We start from the raw sequence: 17658 nt of genomic DNA on the forward strand, positions 1-17658 counted from the left end.
TGATCCTCAAAGTAGACATATTTACGAGATTGTATAATATGTCAAAACTTTAGTGATCTAAATATTAGTATCGTATTTTAAAGATGCTGTTTCATTGAATTCTAACTGATTATATGAATATATGAACTTGAATATAAAGATAATATTAAGAAATAATAATATCTTAACACAGCAATGTGCTTTACGAAATCTGTATATATTTAGGTCCGAGTGGGAGCATCTCTGAAATCGAGTCCGAGTGAGAGCATTTTTCATTTTTATAAAAATAATTAATAAAAACTGACTTTGAATAGAAATAATTGAAACCAATCTAGAGAAAATGTGTAAACATGACTCGGTTTATGTTCCGGTACGTTAAAAATAATTTTTTAAGAAGGTTTTCAACCTCATTTCTTATATGTTTCGGGAAAAGTCCGAGTGGGAGCATTCAGATAAAAAAAAACACTTATCCCGTTTTCAGGCCTAAACTAGGCAATGAATCTATAAACTTTTTTAACAATTATCTCAAGAACTATAGCCATTCTTTGGTGCGCTATTTGATGTTTTGATACCCTTACGTTTTCTTATAATAAAATGGCATTTTACCTTCGAGCCGACGAAAGAATGATCCAAGTGGGAGCATTTAGCAGGTGCGCGATGACGTAGTATCAGCCATTATGAAAAAAACACATCCATAACGAGAAAAGTCGGCCGTTATAAGATTCAGACATTCTAACTGACTGTTTGAAATGGCCATTAGAAGCTCATGCTTAACATTGAAAAATCCAATGCCATTTCGTTATTTATAATAATTAAAGGTTTTCATGATTGTACTGTTATTTAGCTTGAATTCTTTAGCTTTATAACAATGTCATTATGAAAACAAACTCCAATTATTGACATCATAGTAACACAGCTTTTCCCTAATATTGTTGCTTATGGGTCAATAAATAAAATTTGTAAGTCGCTGGATAGGGCATTTTTACTGGGATCAAAATATAATACTCTAGATGCTCCTGCAGTTCAGCTGGTAGATATGTATATGATTATTTAGGTGATGCATTAGTCTCAAGATGAAGCCTCATTCATTGACAACTGACTGGATAGGGTTGTTTGACAGTAATAAGAAATCATTTAGTGAAGCAAAATTAGATCTAAGCTGGTTTTAAATTTCTAATGACAATATTAATCATCTTACTTAATATTTTCTGAATTTTAATATCGCAATAAGTGAATTGCATTGGGCAGCTCTGAGGAGTAAGAGTAAACTATTTAGAAATTTCTCAGGTGGTTAGTCAAGGTTAAAAACCTTGTTGAAAGAAATACTGGCATATAGTGCTATGCAAATATAAGTACGAATCTGAGTAGCCACTCTATATGCTTGCATAGAGTGCCAGATAAAATACATGAAATCTCTATATATTGGGCAGATAGGGCATGGACGAATGTAGTGTTCACTTCGTAAACCCTAAATAAAGTGATGGTTCAAAGGAGTAGGGACTTTCTAGAAATTTTATCTCTTACATTCTAGTCTCTTATGTTTAAATGCCTTAGAATATTCAGTATTAACTATAATATTACTTCTATATTACTAATATATTGGCCTACTAATATATTGAAAAATGTCCGCCATCTTGGATTTTTCGGCCATATTGGATTGTTTTTTTTTTAATTTTTGGTGTCTAATTTGTGTTTACCTTAACTTGCTTTGTGACAAATTTCAGGTTTTTCCTATCTTTAAATTAAAGTTTTTTTGATATATCATCCATTTATGATAAAGAATTTGGCGGTTCCTATAATGGCCTTACGAAATTGTCCGCCATCTTGGATTTTTTCGGCAATATTGGATTGGCTTTTTTAAAATTATGTTTTTGTGTCTAATTTGTTTTTACCTAAACATGCTTTGTGACAAATTTCAGGCTTTTCCTTTCATTAAAGTTTTATTTGGTATATCATCCATTTATGATAAAGAAATTTGGCCATTTCAATGGTCAAGATCAAGATTTTTAGTTTAATATCACCTTATCGGATTCAGCATACTAAAAGGTAAATCCCATTGTAAAATGCGACGAGACTAAATTTTTTAGGACACCAAAAAGTCAAATTAGCACATTTGTACTAATCTAGGAAGATACAAATAAAAAAAAAATCAGTGTTGTGAAAGTATATAACTAGAGGGGCAAGTTAAAGTTGAGCTGAACTTGACTTCGGCAAGTTAATTCGAAAAATAATTTCTAACCCAGAACAGTTGTTTCTGGTGAGCGACTCAGGGCCATCATGACCTCTCTTGTTTCTTACTTACGAGGTATGATCAAAAGGTTCTCATCCCGATATACTTCTAGCCACTACACTGACATTTACATACGATACGTCGATGCCGATTTCTTATTGAAGATAACTGACCGAGTTACACGCGGTTTTACACAGGATAAGTAACCTAAAACGCACTTTCATCAGTAGAGGGGTGTGTCATTTATACTAAATGGAGAAAGTTGAAATCAGAGCCGTCATTAAGTACTTCTGTCACCCAAGGACATCCATGAAGATTTCATGGATACACTTGGGAAGGAGTCCCCTTCATATAGCACTGTGAACAAAGGGCAGGCCCGGCTTTCACTAACGTTCTCAAAGTCAAAATCTCAGCTCAAATCTGAGATTTTTCTCAACTGAGAAATTGAGATTGAGATTTTTCTCAGTTCGGCTTTCACTAAGAAATATTGAGAACTATATCTCAGATATATTGAGACAAGGTCTGGTTGTCTCAGATTATGTCTCAGTGAAGCTAAATTATTATTCTTAGAGGTATTTTTACTTTCTGCATGGTTATTTTGAAAAATAAACATAATTTGACCTTTTTTGGCAAATGAAGTTCCTATTAATTTCATATATTTAGTAGATATATTGAATGATTATTGTGGGTGCATCATGAGCTCTAATTCATGACGTCATGAGATTATGACGTCACAATAATCATCCTATAATAATTGATTGAATTTTGTTTCATTTTCTTTAAAATACTGTTTGCAAAAAATATGTAGATCTACATTCATTCGTTATAAATTATTTTCATACGCATTCAAATATTTACACATTTGCAATTGCTTCTTGGTGTGTTTTGTTGTTATTGCTGTTTCTCGTTTGAAAATAAAAAAACTAAAATATACATCTACTTAATGAAATAAATATACAAAACATTTCCCTGTTGCGTCATCTTTCATCAAAATAGCAACTATATACTTCGAAAGGAAAACTTATAGTCAAAGAAGCCCACCAACTATGCACACTAAGATAGCCGCTTATGTCTTGAGAAAAAAAATCAGTATCGGTTGAGAAAATTCTCAAATGTTGAGAAAAAGTTTAGTGAAAGCCAACTTGAGATTTTTCTCAGGTGAGTAAGAATCTCAGTCAATATTGAGACAATCTTAAGTTGAAATTTTTCTCAGTTTTAGAACGTTAGTGAAAGGCGGGCCAGCTGAATTTTATAGGGGCATTGAGAGTATTGGAGATGATGAGCGGCCTGGGCACCAATGATGAAACTGCCGAAGCTGTGCACCATCTGGTCATGTGCGACAGAAGGCGAGACCTGCGAAGCATTGCTAGGGAAGTGGGTATCAGCTTTGGTTCAGTTAAGACAATTCTGACCGATGTCTTTGGCATGTCAAAGATTTCCGCTAGGTGGGTCACCAGACTGTTGACTGACGACCAGAAACGAACCGGGCTTGACATTTCAAGATATATTTTGTCTCGCTACGAGGATGAACCTGATTTTATCTACCGGATTGTAACTCAGGATGAAACATGGGTTCATCACTTCAATCCAGAATAAAAAAAAACAACAAAAAAAAAACAGAGCATGCAGTTGAAGCATACTGGCTCACCCCCTTCGAAGAAATTCAAGAGGGTGCCATCAGCAGGGATGATGATGGCTTCAATTGTTTTGGGATAGCTAGGGGATTATCATGATTATCTTGAGCAAGGTCATACCATAAACGTTACGTACTATGCGGACGTATTGAGACATCTGGGTAAAGAAATCGCGCGTAAAAAGAGGAGCAAACTGACTTTCAACTGGCGTTCTGCTCCTGAACGACAATGCGCCAACTGATTGCAGCTTTGAAATTCTTCCCCATCCCGTATATTGTCCGGACTTGGCCCCATGACTTCTACCTGTTTTCGAAACTGAAAACTAAGCTTCGTGGTAGACGATTTATGAAGCAATGAAGGTGTCATGGAGGCGGTCAATGAGTTCTTTTAGGACCAAAATAGATAGTTCTATTTTGAAGGGTTAAACAAGTTGGAGCACAGGTGGGAAAAGTGCATTGATGTAGAGGGCGATAATATTGAAAAGTAAGACCATAAGTTGGGTTCTCTGACTTCCGTAAGTACATCGGGCCGAGAACTTTTTGATCAATCCTTGTACTTGAGAACGAAGAAGTAGTCAAATTGCTTGTGACTCCGAGATTTAGCAGAATTTAGATGTTCATCACCGCCTCATAAAATAATCAAAATTAAAGTTCTGGTCCTTGTGTCCCAGAATACATTTTATGTTTTAAATGTTAATAATAGTAATGATGGCATATGTGTTACAGATTATGAGCCTCAGCTTTTTGAAGATACAAAGAACGGGACTGTAATGGCGACATCTGGATGTGTTTCTCAAAACAAGAATGTTACCTTTAAATGGATTCTAGTAGATGTATGTTCCTTGACATCATGAACAATTATTTGTAATACATTTTATATCTTTCCTCGGCGTCTTTTAATGTTTGCGTTGTGATTTACGTTGAATCAATACTTTAAAGGTTATATGTAGACTTTTCAGTTAACTAGTAAAGAAAAGCCTCAGGTGCTCCTCTGTGTAATTTTAACGCACAAAAAGGCACCTGGGTAGAAACACCAACGCTCTGTCACCTTGATTGGAAGATTCCTCACATGACATCATCTAATGTTCTTGGCATGACTCGAGCCCACTGTGGTGTGGGAAAATCCTCAACCTTGACAATTTGGCCAACGTCACCGATTCTGATAACATAGATACAGATATAGTAATGCAGAGCATAATTCAAGATCCTACATGTATTTGTAAAGTAAAGAAACTCATGGTTATGGATATTAAACCTTTACCTCCTAGTAGTTTCAATACTAATCGAACTTGGCACACATGTTGACTGGACCATTGCACTTGTAACGACATACTCAGTCTTAAATTTCCTGTTACCATGACAACGAGGGGACATCTCAAAATTGACAAAAATCACTATTTTGCGTTGATTTTTGTCCATCAAAATTATTTTCAAAGTGCTGCAATACTTCTCAATGGATTGAGATAGAGTCAAAGGCATTGCAGCGTTCGTTACACATTACCTTATGATCGACCTGGGGTCATTTGTAGCCTCTCACAAGTCCAAAATTGTCTTTGCTATGAGGGGTACTGCCGCCCATTTCAAACTCCCAAAACAGAAGGGGACTCATCTCCCTTCTACCAAACCCCTTATGTACCTTTATGATAGGGGGCGGCGCAACATTTCCCAAACGAAAAGCCGTCAAAACACGTCTATGTGAAGTAAAGGGTTAAGGCAGTTTTTGTCATTGTATAATAATTTATTTAAAATATATGTTCAAACATATTATAGACTTACTACATGTATTATGAAAGAAGTTAATTGTCTGCTGATCTATCATAATTGACAATGATTCTTTCAAATGGGAAATTTCCAATTATTTAGCATAAATATAAAGTGTCTCAAGAGCAACTTTTAAGCATGTACTAAAATGATTTTATTTGATTTATGATTAACTTCGCTTTTATTAGTTTAATTCATTATTTATGAAATACCAGAACTAGACGAATACATACACGCGCACACATACACATACATGTAACAACAAACATACATACATGCCCATTCAGTACGGATTTTTTTAAAGGTTTACTGTCCACCAAACATGACTGCATTATACTTACGCTTTCACAAAGAAGGTCAATCACTTAAAATAGGGTGATTGACCTATTAATTTAATGTTGACACTTCTGCTTTCGTTTACAAATTAAGACGCCTGTTCATATATTATTATTTCTTTTAGGTCGATAGTAAAATGGAAAAGGAAATACAACCCAAAATCCTTGACGCAAACAGGACAAGTTGTTTAAATAATTCTGATTGCAGTCATAATGACAAGGTTCAGTATACAGAGATAATTTACGCCAGAGCTAGCAATAATGGCAAATGCTATGTGAAAGTCGCAGCTTTATACGGGAATGAACGTAAAGAGACATCCAATACTGCTGTGAAATACCTTTTTGAAGAACAGGGTAGATATTTTTGTCTACAAATCTTGTCTAGTATAGATCTTTAACTTTTGATTATTGGATAATTCAAATAACTGCTAGTTTTAAAGCAAAGTTTCATTCGGAATTCACTTATGAGCGCAAGTGCACTAAAAATTGAATGCGTGTTACTCTTATAAAAGTGACAATGCTGCTTGAAGCAATGAATCAACTCAGGGTGAGCTTTTAGGATCGTTGAATGTCCGTCGTCTGTCGTCCGTCCACATTTGTTCGTTAACACTCTAATGGTCACATTTTTGCCTATTGCATCATCAAACTTTGTCAGGATGCTTGTCTAGTAAATTGCTCGGATGAGTTCGAACATGGGTCATCTCGGATGAAAAACTTGGTCATAGGAGCTAAAAATAGAAAAATGTCGTTAACACTCTAGTGGCTACTGTTTTGATCCAAATATCCTGAACTTGTTCTAAACGTTTTTTTTATTATTTCTAGGTTAATGTCAAATATAGGTCACCTGGGGTCAAAAAATAGGTCACACTGCATAAATATGGATAAACCATGTTTACACTCTAGTAGTCACATTTTTAACTCAATTGTCATCAAACATCGTTAGGATGCTTGTCTAGTAGATTGCTCGGATGAGTTTGAACATGGGTCATATCGGATAAAAAGCCAGGCCACAGGAGCTAAAAATAGAAAAAAATATTGTTAACTCTTTAATGATAGCTTTTGTTATCCAAATATCCTGAAAATTGGTCTTCAAGTTTGTTTTGATGATTTCTAGGTCAAGTCCGAATACGGGTCACCTTGAGTTTAAAACTAAGTCACACTGCCCAAATATGGAAAAACCTTGTTAACACTCTAGTTGGCACATTTTTGATTCAATTGTCATCAACTTGGTCTGTAAATAATTGCCCAGATGAGTTTGATGTGTCAAGTGAGCGATCAAGGGCCATCTTGGCCCTCTTGTTTGTATTTCTGTTTAGTATGCAATATGTGACAGTTAAGATACAAATGCTGATACAAATTTTGGTCTATGTGTTGGACTAAACGCCATAAAGAAAGCTTAATTTGTAATATATATACATGTATGCCATAGTTTATTTTTTATTTAATAAGTGCACATCAATTGTATGTTTTAACAGCTAACTTTAGCGCAATATGTAACATTTTATGATTGCAACTCAATCTGTATAGAAGCCTGTTTAGTCCAACTTAACGAGTATAAAAGTCCAGGTATTATGTGATCTAGTGATCCCGGTGGACCCACTCAATCAGAATACAAGCTTCAGTATTATGTGATCTAGGCCCCGTAGACCAACTCATTCAGTATACAAGTCCCAGTGTTATGTGATCAAGGCCATACTGAAGAACCCAATCAGAATACAAGTCGAAGTCTTATGTTTTCTAGGCCGAGTATACCGACTTAGTAAAAATACAAACCCTTATCTTATGAGATCTAGGGTCTGATACCAATTTAATCAGTAATCAAACGCCAGTCTTGTGTAATCTAGGCCAAGTGAACCGACTCAATCGGTATGAAAGCCCTAGAATTATATGTATAAGGCACTATAGATCAACTCAAGTCCAAGTAGTGTGTGATCTAGGCCCTTTAGACCAACTCAATTAGTATACAAACCCATTTCTTGTGTGACTTAGGCGTGTAGACAAACTCAATTGGAACTGAGAGGTCAAAGGTTAGAACGTTTTAAACATCTGCGCTTCGGAATGAAATTTGTCTTAACCTTGAATACATTGGCGTCATACCAAGAATTCTTTAACACATAAGCTCTGTAATACAGACAGATATCGGAAAGGCCGATGCGTACTTCTAGCAATGTTAATAAATTTACGTTCTTGACGTCATTTTTTTGCCGTCTTTAAGTGCAGTGTAATGAAGAGTATATTGTTTCAAATTGGCATAACATGTTAATTTCTGTTTTCTTCTTCATGGAATTTTCTACATGTTTTTGACGAATATTGATAGCATATTTGAGTCGAATATTTGCTATCAAAAATATCCAAATAGACAAGAAATATTACTGTTGTCTGCGTAATATTCAATGGACCCTCGTATGTACATTTTGTATCGCCCGAGAACACTTAAGCTAAATTTAGGATTCTGTATGTCTTTTTGAACATTGCATGGTGGACCAATACAAATGGTATTAAAATAAGGCCTTTGCCAGACATTGTCAAATAGATTCCCTTATTTATGGTAAAATATTGAAATTCTGTTTCTTTAGCAACCAGTGACCTCTTTAACAACTATTGACATCAATTGCACCCATTAACTTCCAATAGCAATCAGTGGCTGTCTTAGCAAATATGGACCTTATGTGATAGCCATATTTAAAGCTTACCCTTTTTACATATACAATGTTTTAGATACAGTATTGAAATTCGATTTATCTTCATTACGGCCTAGTAGCTATTTTTCAATCTTAGTTTTTCATGTCTCTCTTGTATAATTGAGTATCGATAACATACACGATCAACTTAATTAAGTTAATTACAAATAAATACTGGTAAAACAAAAACTCGTGGTATTAAAGAACTTAAGATGGAAAATTGCTAGAAATAAGAATAAGTAAATATGCATTGTATATATTAATATAGATATTAATTACATTTTAGATAATAAAAGTTCAAATGGTCCTTACAGTGCAATCGTCTCAGGAGCGGTTATTGGCGTTATTGGATGCACAGTGATTGTGTGTGCTGCACTATTTTGTTTGTACAAACGACATAAAACAAAGTGAGTTAACAGTAAATTAATTGAAATAGTTCTTCATTAAACAGTAAAAACGAGAACGCAAGTAAAGAAAACAAAAATTACTTAAACAAAAAAATGCAGTTACAAATTGCTAATCTTAATTCAAAGTATATAATTTTCTTTTCGAAATGTATCCTATGCTTTAAATGAGATGTTGCACTTCTTTTTAATTCTCAAATTTTAAGGAGCTTTTTGTTCTATTTCGTACAACACATCGTAATAACATAGCAACTTATTTTATTGTAAGCGATGGATATAGAAAAAGGCTTATAATGGTAATTTTACGATATTTGTTTGTGCCACTCTTGTCTGATAATATACTGGTTTATGTGACAATTTGGACTTGTTGTTGTCTCAATGATTAAATTGTTTTCAAGAACCTTAAGTGGTTTTGATTCTTAGTTCTAATAACCACGTACACGGAATATCAACTTATTGTTAGACTAGGTGTGTTTTCCGTTGCTATTTGAGTTTTGTTTACAGTTTCTGAGAATTGTATGCTAATCAAATTAGATTAATTATTCAGAAAAAGTGAGGTATAGACGGAAAATGAAACGATAATAATGCCATAGTCCATTTACATATAATTTTATACGTATAATGTTAAAACTTGTTATGAAGCTTACAACAATAAAATAAACAAGTCAAGTGTAAAACTTTGTACCCTACCTCGGGACATTGTCTAATGAAGTTTTTACCTTCCGAAAGTGCCGCACTACTTTATTGCAAATATTGTGTTTTTGTGCCAAAAAAAACACCAACAAAAAAACAGAATTCAAACTCGCAGTGCGAGTATACTATTAAGAGGAAAACTTTCGACAACTGGCTCTCTCGCAATTAGTTATTTAGAATCATCAATATCACCGTCATTTACATTAGCTTTTGTCCGTTTAAAACATCTTCTTCATATTATTTTTCACAGCACATTATAATTTTATTCGCATGCTTAAGGAAGTTTAAATATTTGCATATGTCATATTGCTTAATGATATTTATCACGAACAATCATTATAAATTTAAGTGTAATAGAAATCATCTACGCATCAACGTTTAACATGTTGTATTGGTAAAATATATCTTTATTTCCTTAAATCTATTTATCAGGAAAGAAGACAAAACGCAAGGAAAAACAAATGATGAAACGAAAGATCAGTCTGCTGTTTCACTAAAAGCTGTTGATCCTGGTTCGGCTGAAGATGTGCATGACAGTGATGAGAAGACCTCACAGCTGAAAAAACTTACTTAAATTATGCACGTACACATTGTTATATTAAATATTGTTCACTTGTATTTAGTGAATTATGTTTTCAACATTTTCTTGCATACTGCTGCTTAGTAGGTGTAATGTTATATTTGAGAAATTTAACACTAGGGTATGTCCCATTAACAGTCAATGACATTTCTACAGCGTCTACAAGGATTATCTTAATTCTCAAAAATCCCGTAATTTCGTAAATAAAGTCTTAAAATTTTGATTAAGAAGAGCATGGTGTCTCTACGGACCTTTTTTATTTATAGTTTTTCCTGATTTTCTGCGTTCTCTATACGCTTCCATTGTGAATTCGACGCTATATTTATGCTGCCAATGCACTAACTCCGTCTGGAAGATATTCATAAGCGCGGTAATGACTCTGACATTTCAGAGATCACATTTCAACAAGCGCTACTGACAGTCAATGTGTTTTGCAGCGCGCAAATATGAAATTTCTGTAACATAAAATGAAACAGGACTTAGTAACTTAGGCGATGTAGGATGCCGAACTGTACTCCTATTGCGCCTTTGTGGTGACTCACTATACTTCATTTAAGGAAATGCTGTTAGTCTTAATTGATTTTTGTGCTACAGCATTAATCGCAATTAAACAGTGTCCTCGCAGTATTTCTTTATACATCTAGTTATCAAAAAAAATATCAGTTAAACAAATACTATAAATTACTGCGCACAATAATTAACTGCACTACACCATTTAAGATTAGAAACGGAATTATCCACTTTAACCAGAGATCAGTTTGCACGCATTATTCATGTAAACATAATTATAACAATACTAGTTTCATGCATTATCTGTAAAGGAAATTACTCATATTACATGACTTTCATATGACCATTGTATTATAATTGCAGTATGAAACAATCTCATCAAACGGAAGTAAAAACATGTATTTGGTTCAAGTGCATGACATCGGTGTAAATGAACTCATTAACAATTGAGTCGAATTGACTATGGAGTATAGAATGCGACACGTCTAACGTTTTCCCAATGTTTTTCAGTCTTTTTTGTTGATATGTCGCTTGATTCTTTTACATTATGATAATGAAACTCACCATTCCGACAACTCAAAATTGTTTAAACAGAGATAACCATATAAATATAATAAAGTGTTTTTAATAAGTTTTACTCATGTTGAAAATTATATCTGGTACGTGGGCACCAGAAAAAACGGCATTTTAGGGAAAAAAGGACATGCTTAGGATGGCATCATTTCGCCGTTTCGAATGAACTTGTAAATTCATACGCTACTTAAAACTGGTAACGGAAGGAATGACTGAAAACAATATTGAGGTGGTCATTTTAGAATATGGTTTGCGGATACGCGTTCAGATCGCAATATCTGTACCTCGGGTACCACCAATCGGCGACAATATGGCAAGCCTCGGCTTCGATATTCCGAAGTGAAACACATGGCACTTCATATCGGCGACTGTTTGTTTTTAATTTGTCAACTCTCTAGCATACTAACATACAGAAGACGTGTAGACATTGTTTGACGGCGAATACATCTCAATAAACGTTTGCATCAGTATACAAATGAATCAATTGAATTTTTATTTTAATTAATTGTGACTAAATTAAAGTGTGTGTCTACTGTGTAAGAGTCTCTATCGGTAAAAGAAACTATTGGAACTTATTAAAATAAGATTTGTACAAAATCAATTTTTCTAAACAATGTTTGACAACTACCATGAAGTTTATAAGCCCCTAGCAGTCGACCGGGTTAAAAACAGGGCACTATCTTACATTTACAGGAAGACCATTTGTTAACAAATTAATTAATTGTATTTCTTATTAGTTATTTTACTAGTCATTTATTTTACATTTGTGTACTGTTTTTGTTTTAATCATTGTCATTGGACATAAGTGCAATATATATTTTTGTGTACATGCTTTATTATGATATTCAATCAATCCTTTTATTCTTTGTTAATTATAATTTATAATATCAATTTTATCAATTTTATAATAAGACTGTTATCTTTCATTTGTTTCAGGATGATTTTATAATGGTATAGCCACAATTTAATGCGACTTTTCATAACACTTATAATTATATAATTAGCACATCATATATCCAATTTTTAAAATCATTGTTTGTGGTAAATTTGATAATATCATATTGACTTTTATTAAAATATATCCTTTTTAATATAATTCAAATTTATATTAAATTTTTAGATTAAGGAAAACAATGCTGTTGGTGCTTATCTGCTTACAGGTGTTTTTTTTTCTTTTACTCCGAAACGAAATTTTAATATAACATTGTGTATGATCTGTTAACGATATGTTGTTTACGATGTAAAATTGTAATAATTTGTTTAAAGTTTCTGTAAGATCATGGTGTTTATCGGTAACATTTTTCAGATAAAGTTGTTTGATATATACCGTAATAATTACATTTGCAATGAAAATTTCAATTTAGATGTTATTAATGCATTTTATTTTTGTTAATTGCAATTATATAAAGACTTTATGTTTGTATACATGGGCGATTAGCAGTGAGGCGTTATGCTTGATTTTCAGTAACATTTTATGAGAGTCATAGAAGTTCTTCGGTTAACAAGTAGCATGTCGGTTTAAAAATGTCGCATTTAGTGTAAACATGTTTTCAAGTATTTTACTCAACACCAATAGTGTGCAGAGCACCAAGCATCACCCTAAATGATAAAAGTTCAGCACTCAACTTACCTTATTCATGAACACCAGAAAGAACAATTGCGTGTGTGGGTTTAATCTTCTTAATATAAAGGAAGGGAGGTAAAGAAACAAGAAGTCAAGAAATTATCAATGCATAAGTCATTTTAATTTCTAATGAGGAGGAATTGATTACTTTTTAGTTTTTGTTTAGTGTAATTTGTAGGTTTTCGCAATGCAATGTAAGTGTTGTTTAAATTAAGTCAGTATATATACAAAGACAAAATGCTCACTACATGAAGTGTTAATGAGTTTGCCTTCCTTGAAATGATGTGGTAAAAGCTAAGTATGTTGCATGTTAAATATAATGTTCAATAAAAGTTACATGAATCATTTATGAATAACGATTTAAATTATCCCCGCCCCTCGAGTCTGCTAGAACAAGGTTTATTAATCCGAACTTGCTGTAATGAATGTGCTTCTTCTCTAATGTAAGTAATTCTTTGATTTACAGTCGGGCACATATTGCGAGGTCTTTGTTCAAAATATTTGATATCGTTTGTCTGATTAATAAGCACAAACACCCCGGTAATCTACTCTTGTCTTTATTGTATAATTTCTAGCAAGCTTAAAATATTTTAACATACAGTGATGACGAAAATATCGTTTGAATATATAAATTAAAACTGATCTGCTTTCACGCTTGAGAAATTTAAAAAAATGTAAATAGTAATACAATTTATATTTATCTTGAAACTGAAAATTGATTAAATATTAAGAGCTCGGAAAATCGACTGACTGACATTCCCTAGATCACGTGGAACTTTTCTTTTAGATCGAACAGAAACATAAATGTGTACAAATTGCTTATGTACGAGTGTGTTTATGATTTTCTTTTATATTATTTCCTAAAGGCGCATTTTTACTTTTATTACATAAACCGCGGCGCAGGAGTGTAATAAAGCCATTTAACAACAAGAGCGATCAGTGATCACATGTAATGGCCAATTTCATGTTGGGACAATTTTTGTGACAGACGGACATACAGACAGACAGTGCACATAAGACTTGGTACTGATCATTTCTGTAAATTTTGGATAAATATTGCACCAGTAGTTTATGAGGAGTAGTCTGGACAAGCTTTTGTGTATCTGGCAACACACAGAAAAAACACCTTTTTATCAAAGGGCCATAACTCCGCTAAAAATCATTCAACCATAAAACCCGTGCAATATGCGCAAGGACTTGAGCTACAGATCAATCCTGTAAAGTTTCATTGAAATTGCATTAGTGGTATAAGAGAAGTAGTCCGGACAAACTTTAAAAATAAAAATTATTAAAGGGCCATAACTCTGACAAAAATCCTTGAACCGGAAAATGCTGACAATATGCACAACTAGACTTGGTACTGATCATTCCTGTAAAGTTTGGATGAAATTGCACCAGTAGTTTAAGAGGAGTAGTCCGGACAAGTTTTGTGAAGGAAGGACGGACAGACGGACAGACAGACAGACGGACAGACAGACGACGGAGAAGTGATCCCTATATGTCGCCACTACTCCGTAGAGGCGACACAAAAACGATATTAAACTAGTGTAATAACACTTTGACGTGACGTCATTTGCCCTATATATGAACATAGCGTTAAAGCGCGCTAATGTTAGCGTTACACTATAGGCGCGTCATTGAAAAATTACTCATTTTAACAGTTTACTGTTCTTTTTTATATATCTGATAAATAGAATATTATATTCGTGAAGATTCAATACATAATTTATTGAACTCGTTGAATAAAACAATATTATGCTCGCCAGAGGCTCGCATAAAATGATTTTATTCAACTCGTTCAATAAATTTAGTATTAAACTACACTCATTCAATATCCTCTATTTAAGATTTGTCAACGTGTTTATCGGAATTGGCACAATTTTATAATTCATATATTGTTTCTAGTCAATTAAAAGTATTCGTTATAATTATATCCTTTTCAATTTTTAGCTCACCTGAGCTAGCTCGTCCGTCCACAAAATTGGATCCCGCGATAACGCAAAAAGTGCTGAAAATATTTTTATGAAACTTGATATATGTATAGATGGCAGTATCGAGATTATGCACGTTTTTTTATTTCTTCCTATGATGAAAATTTTGGTTGCTATTGCAACAAATAGACTGAAAATATGGCAAATTTTACACATAAACTTGATCCAGAGATAAGGCAAAAAGTACTAGAAAATATTTTTATAAAACTTGAAATATGGTTAGATGGCAGTCTTGAAATTATGCACATCTTTTTCTCTTTTTTCCTATGTTGATAAGTCTGGTTTATTATGACAACAAATAGACTGAAACTTTGGCAAATTTAACACATAAACTTGATCTAGTGATAATGCAAAGAGTACTGAAAATATTTCTGTGAAACTTGAAATAAGGGTAGATGGCAGTATGGAGATTTTGCATGTCTTTTTCTTTTCACCTATTTTGAAAAAAAAATGTTTGCCATGGCAACAAATAGGCTTAAAACATGGCAAATATAACAATATTTGTGATATTTGTGTTTTTCAAACTTCAAACATAAGTTTCTGGTCACCATCCACATCATATGTGACAAGGTTTTAACTCTAGCACAAAAATTATCATAATTACCTCCGTTGAACTTGCATGAAATTTTTTTTTTTTTAATAACTTCTTTATTTCTTTATGTATCTTCTTCAAAATTCATATATATGTCTCTAATTATCACTTAAATCATTTGGAGAAGGTTCAATACTCTAGCAATACTACTTCCAGAATTATATCCCCCTTGGCCTTATATTTTTTGTTGAGAAATTGGTATATTTTACACCAACTTCTTCATTACTTATAGGATTTACTTCAAACTCCCACATCATAATAAGATGACAAGGTTTATAAATCTAGCATCCATATTTACAGAATTATCTCCTTCTTAAACTTTGATTTTTTCTTATTCATTCTTTTAACTTTCTTTTACTTCAAATTCAAAATAAACATTCATTATGTCAGCTTCATTACTAATTGTTCTTATTATTATTCACATCATGTATGACATCTTGGATCTTTATTTCAAGAGTTATCTCCTTTTTAAGAATTTTGCTGTTTAAAATGTTATGTTCTGGTAACAGGGAAGTTTAAAAAATTAACTTTAGAGTGTCCTTCAGTCTGTCTATTACTAAGAACTGTTTCCTGTGATCACTTTTAAAGATCTTTTTCAACATTTTTTTTTAAAATGAGAAAAATTGAAACATTAGTGAATGACCAATGGCCCTTCAGAATGTTGCTGGGGGTTCTAACCGGCAGGGGATTAAGTCTTATGGATTGCTTGCAATACTATGATAATTGCTTTTTGTTATTGTTACAAATTGCTGATATGTTTAAGAGGTCACATGTAGGATATTGTAATTCTGTGCCATATTTGCTGGCATTTGATAGTGTTGTAGTATTACAATTGTAGAAATACTTTTAAGCGCATTTTGTTGTTTACAAACTTTTAACTTACCAGAATATATCCATTCTATTCAAATATTTATTTATTTAAATACAGGTAATCGTCTATTACTTATAAATAACATTGTTAATTTTGTATTTGACATGACTTTTATTATTAAAAAGCAGCATACAAATGACACTGCAATAACAATTTGTGGAAACTACACATTTTGAACTTTTCTCGTACAACATGTCATCAGTTGTCTCTGATGCTTCATATTTTTGCATTGTGACAAAAGGTCATTTGTCTCACGCATCTGTTTATTAATCATAAGTAGTCTGTCACTTATGGAGATATTGTAAATTTAGAGGTTGACATTTGGTTTCTGCTGGCTTTTATGCGATAGTGGCCCGAAGAGTATATACTGATTTGTAAATAAAATAATAATTTATCATTATATTTCTAAAAGTAGAGATGATTATTTATACATGTATTTACATATTCAATAATAAAAGTGCAACAATTTACTGTATTTATTTGAAAATATTGACATGTTCAAATAATTGTCAACAACTTCCATGCACTAATAACATTATATTACCATTTCCGTTTACTCTGATAACAAATAAAACTTGTCAGAAATAGAACCTGTATTTAATTAATGCTCATGTCTGCAATGAAACATTTACCTTTCTGTTGTCGTATTCTGTCCTACATATTGTTATATTTCAGTGTTAGAACTTGATATTCTTAATACATATTGTTTAAGTTTATCCTTTGTCACATCCCTCCATCGTTTCTTACGACTGTCATTTTGTATTATTGCTTGTTTTCAAGTTATTTTCCAGATTTCTCCGCTCCGCTGTATTTGTGTAGCTATCATACGAATGTACAAGTTCCCTGCTGGGTCATAACTATTTTGTACGGATCATAAATTTCTACGAACCCCTTTTTCAACTGGTCATTTTTACTCTAATTTAACACTTTTTAATTGACTCTTCGAATTTAGAGGGAAAATATTGATTATTTTACCATCTCATTCTTTAGTATATAGAACTTTCTGGTATCTTTCTTTTTTTTTGCAGATTAAGCAAATTATTCAAATACAAATTTGGAGGAAAACTTTAGATATTTTACTCAATTTTCACACTGTCATTTTCGCCAATGTCTGACAGGTTAGAGGTTCAGATACTCTGAAGTTAAATATTTGTTAGTAATTCTCTAATTCTATTAATTGTTATTCGTTTCTTCAATAAAT

At 32.8% G+C, this 17658-nt stretch overlaps 1 protein-coding gene across 1 annotated transcript; it reads left to right on the forward strand.

Annotated features, from left to right (window-relative positions):
• The first annotated feature begins 3119 nt into the window (after positions 1 to 3119).
• On the forward strand, positions 3120 to 16925 carry LOC132713956 (uncharacterized). The gene is made up of 4 exons (XM_060696691.1): positions 3120 to 4675; positions 6064 to 6292; positions 8906 to 9026; positions 10149 to 16925. The coding sequence occupies exons 1-4, from the start codon at positions 4613 to 4615 to the stop codon at positions 10288 to 10290; spliced, it is 555 nt and encodes a 184-aa protein (XP_060552674.1). The 5' UTR covers positions 3120 to 4612; the 3' UTR covers positions 10291 to 16925.
• Positions 16926 to 17658: the final 733 nt, after the last annotated feature.

This window comes from Ruditapes philippinarum, unplaced genomic scaffold, assembly GCF_026571515.1.
Source record: "Ruditapes philippinarum isolate M1 unplaced genomic scaffold, ASM2657151v2 ctg6201_1_1_1_1, whole genome shotgun sequence".
In the NCBI taxonomy this organism is placed as follows: domain Eukaryota; kingdom Metazoa; phylum Mollusca; class Bivalvia; order Venerida; family Veneridae; genus Ruditapes; species Ruditapes philippinarum.

What these genes read in the sequence shown, in the direction of transcription:
- LOC132713956 (XM_060696691.1), top strand. Translation starts at nt 4,613, where the DNA reads ATGGCGACATCTGGATGTGTTTCTCAAAACAAGAATGTTACCTTTAAA. An exon ending in TTAAATGGATTCTAGTAGAT is followed by an intron (nt 4,676 to 6,063) that starts GTATGTTCCTTG and finishes TATTTCTTTTAG; the next exon opens with GTCGATAGTAAAATGGAAAA. An exon ending in TACAAACGACATAAAACAAA is followed by an intron (nt 9,027 to 10,148) that starts GTGAGTTAACAG and finishes TCTATTTATCAG; the next exon opens with GAAAGAAGACAAAACGCAAG.